This window comes from Sparus aurata, chromosome 17, assembly GCF_900880675.1.
Source record: "Sparus aurata chromosome 17, fSpaAur1.1, whole genome shotgun sequence".
Lineage (NCBI taxonomy): Eukaryota > Metazoa > Chordata > Actinopteri > Spariformes > Sparidae > Sparus > Sparus aurata.
The window spans coordinates 6,125,960-6,138,388 of record NC_044203.1 but is presented as its reverse complement, the minus strand read 5'-3'; the positions used below and the strand labels follow the sequence as shown (position 1 = coordinate 6,138,388).

Sequence of the window (12,429 nt, the reverse complement as noted above, 5' to 3'; positions counted from 1 at the left end):
AGAGGAGCCCTGAGGAGTGTGTGGCTGTTGTGGGTTGGAGTGTTTGTGGTCCCTTCTAGTGATGCTCTGGGCAGTGGGGTTGGATGGGGTGCGGAGGGTTGCTTATGGGGATGCTTCAGTGTGGAGACTTGAGGGAAAGCTGAGAAACGAAAAAAGAAGCCTTGAGGCACGATCCAATAGCTTTACCATCCTCTTCTTCCTCCTTGTTTCCCCAGCATGCCCCCCTCCTCCTTTTAGCCCTCCTCAGTGTTGTCCTCTATTGACCATTCTAAAGGCCACAGGGCCAATCCAGATCCTATATAATCTTGAATATTATTCCCTGTGGGACTCTAGAAGAAAGTGAGGAGGGTTCACATGCCTGTCAACTGTGTCCTCAGGGTGGGGGTACGTGTTTTTTCTCTGTATGCATCCAGAATACAAAGAGGGGGAGTCAGATTACAGTGTATGTCTTTACTGTACATGTCAGTGTTATCAATTGAAAAAAGAAAGTTGTAAACATTTTAATTGGAAGGTTGTGTCACTAGAAATTTGTGTGTATTGCTAAAAGCAGGAGGAACTGTGTCCTTTATGAAGCATGACAGAAGTGAAGAGTGTGGCGGATTGAGTGGCAGATGGTCATCTAGCGTGTATGACCAGTTGTTTAAGTTGCCCAACTCTAACCATACCGTAGTTGCGGTAGAGCAAAGTTAAAGCAGAAACAGACGATCATTTTAATCATCCATAATAATCACAAATGATATCGCAATCGCAATAACTGTCGAAATAATCGGCATATCGTGCAGCCCTGTTGCCTGTTGTTGTTTAATCAGTGCTTAGTCAGATGAGATGCAGCAGTTACAAACTCATGTGCTCCATGAAGCAGCAAGAGAGTTGCAGAAGCAGGAGTCACAATTATGTATAACGGATAACGGCTGTAAGGTTAGTTCTCTGACAAGGTGATGGTGGAGGATTGGTTGTAAAAGCGAATAACAAGTAATAAGCCAATTTTGCACCTTTTTGAATATAAACACAATGCTAACAGGGAACCTAATAAAACCAATGAGGGTGGAGGAGTTGGTTACCTCACTGAGGAGTTGGAGGTGTGCAGCATGTCACCTGCAGCCCTTCATTTAAAAGCTAACTGAGGCTGCAACGTGACACATTACTCCCGCAGATTGTATAAAAATGCTCCCTAACATAATTTAAACTGATCTGTTGTCAACAAATTCAGAAAATGGCAAATGTTTTGCTTTGTGCGTAACTCACTTGAGACTAGCCTACTTTATTATAATAGTCAACTTTCACTAGCTTCACTCATTAAATGTTTTTCTGTGAAACTGCAGCAGTAGGAAATGTGGTTTTAGCTCTGCAGATAGTGAGCGTCTTTTGTTGTAAAATGACTTAGGGGGATCATTTTGTCACCATGACAACCTAACTGTTGGCACAGCTGTTGCAAGGACAGTGTTAGCAACATGGCTACTGTTAGAAGTCTGGCTATTGTGCATAGATGTAAAAAAAAAAAAAAAACAACCACAAGAATAATCTAGTAAAAAGAATGCTGGTTTTGAACCATCTAGAATTCAAGTGGTAAGGTGAAACACATATCAACGGGGGGACAGACTCCGGTGCTCTCTGTTGTGTTAGTGCCTGTCCGTTTACTCTTGTTTTAGCACGGTTTCTATCACTCTCCCTCTTCACCTTTGTTGGCTCCTCCATCAGCACCATTCTTTTTCTTTTGCAGTGTAGAGTTTTCACAGTTAACCCAGTTGTTCCATTGTAACCTGGGGATAGCGGCTGGGAAAAATAAAACCTCTTCCTGTGTTGTTGTTTGATCACAGTTGTGCTTCTTTTGTGCTGTCATTCAACCTTTTTTTTACCTAGAAAATCTAGCTCAGTGGCAGACTGAATAGCATGTTGCAGGTTAGACTTATAAGGAACCAATCTATACTCAAATAGTTTCATTTTCCCACTGTGATTACACTGTGCAGTCTGTATTTACTGAAACAGAATGTATGAGAGTAACTACTGCCCTTCAACCTCTGCTTAATTTAACCTGCTGTTCCTCTCACAATGAGCGAGTTTCAAAGAGGAACTTGTCACAAAATTGGCTGTTTCTGGTTGGAAGTATGCTTACTGCTTTCATGTAAAATGGTTGAAATGTGGTGAGCCAACAGCAAAGAAGCCTTGTATTAGCTTCATAGTTATCTTACTATTATTATCATCTTAATTAACAAAGTGTGCAGTAATTGAAGCCACCGCCAGTCGCGTTATTTGTTCTGAATGCCTGTATAACTGTAATTTACATGTATCTATCGATCTATCATGAAAGTATTACTAAATGTGTGTTTCGTTTACAGATTGGTACCTGGGACCCTCCAAGTGGCCTGAACATGACAGACAACCAGAAGGGAAAGACGACTAATGTCTCCGATTCCTTATCCAATCGATCCCTGATTATCTCCACCATACTGGTAGCCTAATCTATTTTTTTAGTGCATTTGTTTGTTTTCTGAAGTTGCTCCATTGTTCACTTTTTCATTCAGCTGTTAAGCAGCTTTTGCATTTTAGTAGCATGTTGTGTTGTGTGACAATAGTGTGTCTATCAATGACAAAGTCATAACCCGAAGGTGGCTTGGTGCATACACAGAGCACAGCGTGAAAGAAGCAGTCGGTGGGAGGCCCATGATGCCCTTTTCCCCTGTGGCTCTATAGCAGGTTTATACAGTATGGTTTGGTGTAGCATAAAGGCCAGAGGAAAGATATGGCTAAAGCCTTGTGCAGACTACAGAAACTGGACAACAATCTGCCCGGGCTGGAGTCTGAGGCCATGTCCACACGTACCAAAACGATCTGTTTTTCCCCCGTCTTCCTTGGCATCGTTTCAAGAATATTTGCGTCTAAAAGGATCCGTTAAAAACGACTCAACATGCTGTAGTTCATATTCTAGCCTATAGGTGGTGCTTGAAATTCACCACAAATGGAGAAGAGGAGATGGAGCATGGGCATAAAGCTTGCGCACTGTATACAGACAGATAGTAGAAGGAAACCAAACACACAAAGAAGAAGACAAAAATGGCTAGTCGGTTGTCCATAATCCTTTGGCTCAGCGTAGTGGCAGGAGAAGCATAATGTTTTGCCCTAGTAACCCTAATAGGCTCAATATCTTCTGTGGCACGAACACAAGCATGTAGTCCGCCATTGTTGTTGTTGTTATGAGACATCGCGTGGTTAAGAGGTCGAAGGCTAGAGGTCGAGGGATGGGGTGATGGCGTCATCGATACCCAAAGTATGCGGATTTGCCGTCCACACGAGAACGCAAGGGCAGCATTTTCGGATTTTCCAAACTGAGACCAGGTTCCAGCACATATTTCGAGGCATCAAACATTTGATAGCATTGCCGGATTTGTCAGAATAGATAAACAAATCTCACCACCCGAGAAGCCTTCCTTGTTGTGGGGAAGCCCTGTGAGTCGATTACCGAGCGCAGTAGAGTTCCGCAGCTCAATGATGATCATTACTGCGTTACATTACATTACTACATTATTATGTGCTGGAACCCCATTTCTAATGTTGCTGAAGTTTGGTGCTGTTCTCAACATTATTTGTGGCTTTTTGATGGCGGTTGTATATTTGGACCCATTTACTGCAATGTAATGTTGTCGTGCGGTCATTTCTGAGGATGCTAAAACTACGTTAGCTAGCGGTCTGCAAAATTTATCTCTTGAGAGGGAGTCTAACACAGTTTTACGGTGTGTTAGACCATGGATTAAATTTACACCGGAATATCCCTTTAAGTCAGACTGGCATTTAATTACATCTTTGGTGAAAAGTAATACCCTGACCATTTAGTAAACTTAAACCTGCTCTCTGCAGTTCACTTATGTTATCTAAACTTATTTCCCAGCAAAGAAGCAGGATTCCAACATTCACCTCTAGCTGCCATTTTGGGCTGACAATGTGCAAATTAAATATTGTAACTTTAAATGTCTGTTTATAGCCAAATCAAATTGTAATGGTGCTACATGTGGGACCAATTATAGAAGGCTAGAACAGCTCTCAGCTATAACACACTCCCTCCAAAGATGTCATTATTTTTAAGCTTTTCCTCTTGAAAAATCCTTCAGTGCTTTGCCTGAGCTGCCCTTTCTGTTTAGAGCACTTTCTGGGGACGTTGCTCTCCGTCTCAATTGAAGTAGAGTATCCCAAAGCACTGCACTCTCAAATTGCCAGTTGACTTCACCACTTTGGAGGACTCCAATTTGGCGGGAGCAGGCTCAGGCAAGGAACATTGACTGATTGATTGTCCAATAAGATTTCATTGTTTACAGCTCTGCCTCCCATCAGCCAATTTATCAGGCATGTTTTATTGTTTCTCTGTCCAGTGGTGCGAAAAACAGAGGAATTCAAACAGAACTTTGAGAAGGAGCTGTATCTTTAAAGTCTTTCTGATCTGTATTTTTACAGTAATATCTTTCTTCAGGCATCATAACAATTTTGCGTGAATGCTAATCCAACCGACTTTAGTAGCTAGCTGGACAGCTGTTTCCTTCAACACCCACTCTTTATGCTAGGCTAAGCTAATCAACTCTGAGCTTCAGCACACAGACATGAGAGTCATATTGATCTTCAAGCAACACAATCAAGAAGCACATTTTCTATAATACAAAGCTATTCCTTCAAGGTCCCTATCTCCTCAAAAAGATACGACTAAGGGGAAAACCAAAAGCAGCTCTTGCCCCTACCACTTAGCCCTAACCCTCAAGTCTATGCATGTTGAGCATGGATATATTGATATTATAGTGTGAAATGTCAGGGCAACAGGGTCATCCAAATGGAGATATTTCAGAGGCAAACTTATTATTAGAACTCTATTTTTTTTTCTATATATAATGGGCCTTGTCTTTAAACCAAAAATAAAACAATCACTACAAGCTTACTGAAGTCTCCATCACTTACTAGCTAGCTGGCTAACATTATTTTGTTTCATTTTGTACAGTCCGGTATTTTGATGTATTTCAGGGGTGCATCTCCACCTTTGGATGGCAACAACACCAGAAACCCATAATATTTGCTTAAGTCCGGCTTTGCAGTTGCTCTTACTTACTAATGGGCTAGTGGTGTACACAGATTTAACAGTTAATATCTCACAGACTTAATGCAAAAAAAGCTGATGCTGAGCAATCTTTTGTCACCTCTTTACATACCTCCTGTACTTGTATGTTAACATATGCATGCCTATTCCTGCAGACAGTAGGCACCGACTATGTGCCCTATGAGAACCATGACACTGGAGGGAAACTTGTAGAAGCAAGCCAAATTAAAGACATATAAGATCCTATTATTGAGGAGGCAAGCGTAAAAATAACAATATCAAGTAAATTGTGGGTTGTCATTATTTATCATGGGCCTTCTTTCCTTCCGCTCGTGCTGTGAAGTGATTGGATTGCAGTTATTAGCAAAGACTCTCTACGGCTGTAATTGCCATATCAGGATTGAGTCATGGGGAGATGTGTGATGGCTGTGAGCAGTGAGGAAAAGAAGGGAGGGCTGACAATAATTGGGTTTGTTACATTTGATTGATGCACACTTTCATCCAGCTTCTCATAATTTTCTTAGGGATTATGTACTATAAAACATGATGTAATTACTGTTGAGATCTTGGCCTATCAACAGTTTATCTACTTTGGAAATCACTCCCGTAATGTTGTGGTTGAAATGAAGTACCTTAAGGCTAATGGCTGGAGCTGCAGATAATATACTGTGTAATGTCTTAAAGAGAGCAAGGAGCGTGCCTGCTACCATTTGCACCGAAAACAACCCAGGTTTAATTAGTCACTGCAGAATATATAAAGCTACACGCAGACTGGTCTAAAATACAGATAACTGTACAAATGTACTAATGTACAAATTAGGGTGTTGCAAAATACCCTACTGTGCATTTAAGCAAATGTTTCTTTCTTTCTTTCTTTTTTTTTTCACCAAAAGGCCGAAAAAGATACCCAGTGGCAGAGGCTTATCTGGCAGTTTTGGTGCAGCAGTTGCCCCATCTTAGACACCTTATTTGATAATAAAATATGTGGTGCTGAACCATCCATTGTATAGGATAAAGTATATTTATCATCAATTGATTATTTCTAGTTAACCTGCTTGCTATCCATAAGTCCTCCAAACTAGTAATATAAATACATTGATTGTCACTGCTATGAAAAGCTTACATTATGCTTTCTGATCTGATGTCCCCATCAGCAGAATGACATTTTTAGTGTCTTCCTATAACCAGAATGAATTACCGGTCCATGACATTGGTTTGGTTGAGGGGACATTTGATATATATCTTTTCTTTTTAGCCGATACCAATACGGTAACTGACTTTTTTTTTTTTATTCTGTATTTTGTATTCTGTATTAGAAATAACATTTCTGCACAATTTAATTTTAACAAACATTGTACATCTACAGCCACCATCCTACATGTCATATGTTTTACCTGTCAGCTCTGACACCTTAGATTTAAGCAAAATCCGAAATCTAAGGATGACTACTAACATTTAGTAGTGTCTTGCCCGCATTGTAATGTTTAAACAGCCCGCTGTGGATACTCAAGTCCAAATGTTTGTGAAACAAATAGCGCATCTGAAATGAGAAAGTGGAAAGCTTATACATGAGAGAGAATGACAGCAAACCCTTCACTGATTGCAACATTGGATGAAAAATGACAAAGGCTGTGGTCTTACATTAGTCTCATTTCCATTTGCCTTTCAGCTTTCAGGGCGATTTTTCTTGGACCAGACGGTACAAAATGCAAACAAGCCAGTGCAAGAGCTCACCAACCTTCCCAAATGTGCCACATTCAGGCAAGGGACAGATGTGGAAAAATAATGAATGAATAGGACCAGTTGCATCAATTACTGGATCATGCTGACAAATAAGTACTGTGAAGGATCATTAAACTAAATGATGGAGCTATCAAACGTATGCATGTTGTTAGTATAACATATCCTGGCAATTATCTGCTGAGTGATGCATCTAATTTTTCTAAAATGTCTCCAGAAGCCAGTGTTGCCATCAAATGATTATAGAAGGGACATCAGACAAACTGTAACACAATTATATTACCAGAACACATAACATAAATGTCCTCGATGTAATGACTGCTTTTGAATAACCTTGAATTTGTGCAAGTAATCTTTTGTTTAACTATCCACTTTTATCTTTATTAACTTTTCAGTGTATTGTTAAACATTTGTGGGTTGACTTGAATATAACCTTCAGTGTAGAAAACCAGTTGACAGTGTATGTTAATCTGGGGTAAATTAGATTACCAAATAGTCCAACAATTACATAAGAATGTCATCTGCCACAAATTGAAACACAAGATGTGAACAATTTAATTTTCAATATTTGTATATGGTTTTCTTTACAAATCAGTAATACACTGAGGTGGTTATCTTTATTTATTTTATGTTTCTGTGTCCTAGTTCAAAACTTGATGTACTGTAGAGGTATAGTATTTATGTGCACCCCCTCCCCTGTTTGGCCACCATGCGTTACACTTGTTCCAATGTGTTTGACCGATGCACGATTCAATTGGAATCTGGTGAATTTGGAAGTCAGGTTGCTATTTTGAGCTCTTTGCCACATTCCTTGGGTCATTCCTGAGCAGTGGCCTTGGGACCAAAGGTTTCCCAGTAGAATATTGTTTTGCAATGAGATGATCAATGTTTTCACTTTCACTGCCAGTGGTTTTAATGGTTTGGCTGATTAGTGTACAAAGCTCCCATACAAAACATGTTATGTGTAAGTCTACCCTCACATGCCCAGAGCACCTGAATGCTTTGCTTTGTTCTCTGCAGCAGCCACGCTGCATGGAAGGGAATCAATAATACTAAAATAAATGTTTTAAAACTGAAATAAGGCAGTATCATTTGTTTTTTTTTCTGATGCACAAAATCCATTGTTTTTAATTTGTTGGAGAAGAATGAGCTTTATTTTGTGTTTAAGGAGAGTCTGCAGAGAGACATGTTAGTGGTATAGCTTTAATTAGGTTTGCTTTGGAGAGATAGTCTTCTTCTCCTTCACTCTAACTTTTTAATTAAAGATGCACTGGCCTCTGTCTGCAGCCAGCCTCACTGCAGGAGACAGGAGGAAGAGTGTGTATTTGTGTTTGTGTTGTGTATTCAGGCTGGTGGGGTAGGCTGTAACCCTACACATGCTTGTATCTGTCTGAGATCTGATACTCATACCATCATGCAAACCCATTAAATTTTACTTAATTCCTTATTACACACAATAGAATTGTATTTAGCAATTATAATCATTTTGACAAAATAATCTTAAAATCCACTTACTCTCTTTGTGCAGACCTTTCAATCACATTCCACAGTCTGCACACATAGATAGACTGATCGTATTTGATTTTGTTTGGGGGGCTGCAGGAATAACATATTTTTGTAGGCAGACCCATCGACTAGCATTACCTTGTTCCTAGTACTATAAGCCAATGGGATTTATGAATTGGATTTTGGCTTAATGCCGAAAATAAACACAACTTTATGGTTCTCACACAATTTATTCAGAAAATAAATATTGTGATTTTTGAAGGATATATGACATGACTAGAGTTAAAAAGCCAATGTTATTGGCTATAGGCCTACATGAATTACGCCACAGTCCTATGACTTCAACGTCACCATCACTAAGCGTCTCACCACACTATACACACTTTACCATGAATTGATCAATCTTGTTAAGTTAGTATTAGAATAGTTTGCAACTATTGGACTTTGTTAGATTGGGTGACTCACAGTGGATTATTCTATAAAAAGGTAATGAAATTAATGAAGGTATTCTGCTTGTTTAGTCCCTATTGGTTTCTTTCTCGGATTAGATGAGCTGCTTAACTACCTATCATGCAAATGGATGGCATCTTTTTGAAGGTGAACAAGGTTTCAAATTTGAAAAGTGGAAAAATGTAACATAGTTAAGTAACATGATTGTGTGTGTTTGAAAGAGAATGATGAAGAGGATGTTAAGTAACAGCCATAACAGTGTTAGTAGCATAATCAATTAAAGATAAATCATAGTATAATTTAACATTTCAAATTGTATTTTATCAGCTGATCACTCAGTGCGTTTACATGACACTCAAGAAAACCGAATTATTGTGTTAGTCCGACTATGATTGGATCTTTAAGATGCATGTGTACACCTTAGTCTGACTAAAATTGGACCGGATCAGATTTCTCATAGTCGAATTAAAGCACCCAGATTATTCGATTGATAGTCGCATTACTCCTGCATGTATACGTTTCATCAGATCGGATCGGATTTTGCGTTCTGCGCAGGCGCGAGATTTTTCCCCGGGGCCGTGAGCCGGAAGTAGAAGGACGGCGGCAGCAGCGGCGGCGGCGTCTTTCCTCCGAAATCACCGTAAGAAAGAGCGCCATGGTGCACCTAGTTTGTGTAATTATCATGTACACCATATACGAAATGTACAAAGATGCAGCTTCGTCTCGCTCTTCGTACGCCATCTTTCTTGACTGCCGAGGCAGCTGGTGACAGCGCCACCTATCGTACCGGGGTATGACATGCTCCAGCCAATAATCCGATTTTCTCACCGGCATGTATACTATAATAATTGCAGTTGTCTGGTTGAGTAGCATAGTCGAACTATGGCTGTAATCTGACTAAGCTGTGCATGTAAACGCACTGACTGTGCCTGGAAACAATGTTAACCTTTAACTAAGGCATAATATTAAACTCACTGAATAATTTTACTGTGATATTTTGTGTTGAAACCATAGTGCCGATGGCACACACAGTGGAACAGAAACACATGTACACAATCTTATTGGGCAATGTGCTCATGTGTGAGATTATGCTCTTCACTCGGCCTGTGTTGATTAATTTGTTTTAAAGCATGTGAATTGAAGCTGGAGAACTGTGCTGGATGAATCACATCATGCCATTACAATTGATTTTGAATGGCGTCTTTTTTGAAGATCTAATTTTTAAAAGGCAGACTTTGCTAAATCTGTGTTGGTCAGTGTTGACCTAAATCAAACTCGAATTAACAAATTGCATCAATTGTTGCATCATTTCAATGATTGCAGCAGATTAGGCTTTGAGGCTGACCAATAATATGATTTGGGTCAGTACATCTTAAACCAAATTCTTAGTTATCCATTCTCCAATCTTCACACCACAGTGTTTAACCAAGTTAAAGATTCAAAGCTGTGAAATTCAGCTCTGGAGTATTTTTTAAAATGTGTGAGGACTGAAAAAATATAATTTTCTCATGTTGTAACTTCCTGTTAAACAAATATCAAAGCCTGTCTATCCACCACTTTCAGTAACACAGAGGAAAGAGAAGAGCTTTTAAAATGTCCAGAGACAATCCCAGGTGTTGCTGATTGTTCCACTGAGAGTTGCTCTTTGCTAATGTGCAGACTGACTGTTTGTAATAATTACAGTCTTTCACAGTTGACAGAAGGTGAGAGGTCATAAGCTGCTAATGGGCTCACAATGACTTCTTTGTGCGCACCATGCGAGATAACAGTTGTTCCGCTAGTTAACATGGCAGCAAACAGAGAGCCGGAGAAAATTGTCAAATAATAAAAGAAGAATTAAATTATAATTTAAAGGAGCTGAGGAGAAATGTACTATTGCCATGGTTTAAAGGTCCTTTCAGAGAGATAAGAATAAAGGCAATCTGAAACAAAAGCAGTTATTGTACCAGGAAACTGCATAGAACATTTAAAATTTACATAGTAAACAATCCTAGCAAAGACCATTTAAAAATGATGTAGATATGTGAATTACAGTTATTGACAGGTTAGGCTGTGCTTATGGTCTTTTCAGGTTCATGCACGAAAAACCCTTGGTTAGGTAAGGATTAGGAAGGTTTGGTCGACACAAACATAATAGTAATAAATAATAATACATTCATGGCTGGAGATGCCTAGACTTCTCATAAAAAAATGTCTATTATTGTCACCACAAATAAAACTCCTTAAGAATATTGAGTGGTTTCAGAGTTACAAATGATGCAACAAAGTCTCTGCTTTTCACTAGGCTAGGCACCCTTTTGGCCTGTGACTCCACCACCACTCTCCCAACTCCTTAAATGACAGTCAGGTCATTAAGATGTAACGTGAACATGTCAATATGGTGGTCTCCGACATGTGCAAATGTGAACGTATCTGTGGTTCGCAGAGATGTCAATTGTCAATATTTTATCCAGACAACTGGGCTGGCGTTAGATCACCAACAAGGTCAATGTTAAAACACTTAAAGCTGCAGTCTGGAGTTTTGAGAAAAAAGTGGACTTAGCCAGTAAATGTGAATGATACAGCTCCCAGGTCCCTCCTTCTTCCTCTCTGCTGCTGCAGCCCTGCCTTCAAAGCCCCTCCCCACAGAGGAGCCTGTTGTGCACGAGAAGGACGCCAGATAACCAAGATGGCGCATTCAAATGAACAACAACAACCTAAGCCCTGATCGTTTTATTTCTGATCAATACAACTAAATTACAATGACGAGTACCTCATACAGATCACTGTAGATATCCCGAGTAACAAACACTATTCCTCATATCACTGTAGACAGTTATTTTCCGGTATTTATCCTTGTTTTCTCTCTGGCTCGGTCCAATTCTTTGTTTTTACACTGCTTTTCTTCATCAGTCTTCTTATTTTTATTAGTTTGAAAGTATCTGACCAGGTGAGAGCAGACACTCCGCCTGCATGGGGGAGGGGGGCTGCCAGCAGCGTATGCACGAGAATGATTGGGTGGACCCACAGACAGCTGACCTGTATCTTATTCTACTGTCATATCATATTGACAGTTTTGGCAAATATAACCAAAAAACAGTTACAGACTACAGTTTTAAAACAAGGTATACAATTCAAGCACTGTACAACACTGAAGGTAGTGCTGCCATGAGGTTTGGCTGCTTTGCTGTCTTGACAGGAGAAGAATAGAAGTTATGCCAGTGATTGTGTGTCGAGACATATAATTCAAAATTGAAAAGAGTGGTAGCAGAGTCAACACCTGTGTCAGATGCTAAAAGTCAGTCGGTTGTTTGCAAACTGGTTTTACACTTAAGACAATGCTTTGAGGATAGTCCAGCTGTAGATATCTATGACAGCATTGCGCTTTCATCACTGAATGTTCCAGACTCTGTGTTTACTTTCACTTACACTGTGACTCAGACTGATGGCGGCCACACTTTTAGAAAAAAACTGTTACAACCAGGTAACTGTTTCACCTTGACACTTATTGAATAGGAGAATGCTGTGTTGTAATGGGGGGTGGGGGGCAGAGATATCTTTGTCAGATATGTGCTGCTGAAAGGCATTGATGGAATGAAACTAAGGACGTTAACTCAATTAGTAGGTCCATTTTCCTGCTACTTTATATTTCAACCCCTTCATTTTGGAGGCAAATATTGTAC

General features: G+C 39.7%; 1 protein-coding gene across 4 annotated transcripts in view; it reads left to right on the top strand.

Annotated features, from left to right (window-relative positions):
• Window positions 1-12,429, top strand: part of grik2 (glutamate receptor, ionotropic, kainate 2) — a 327,295-nt gene that overhangs the window by 206,141 nt on the left and 108,725 nt on the right. For 3 of the 4 annotated variants that reach the window (XM_030394698.1, XM_030394701.1, XM_030394700.1), the window contains one exon: window positions 2,337-2,450. In XM_030394698.1, coding sequence (XP_030250558.1) covers window positions 2,337-2,450 — 114 coding nt within the window. Of the gene's footprint in view, window positions 1-2,336; window positions 2,451-6,740; window positions 7,893-12,429 lie in introns of those variants that run through there. The other variant, XM_030394702.1, reaches the window with a different exon arrangement.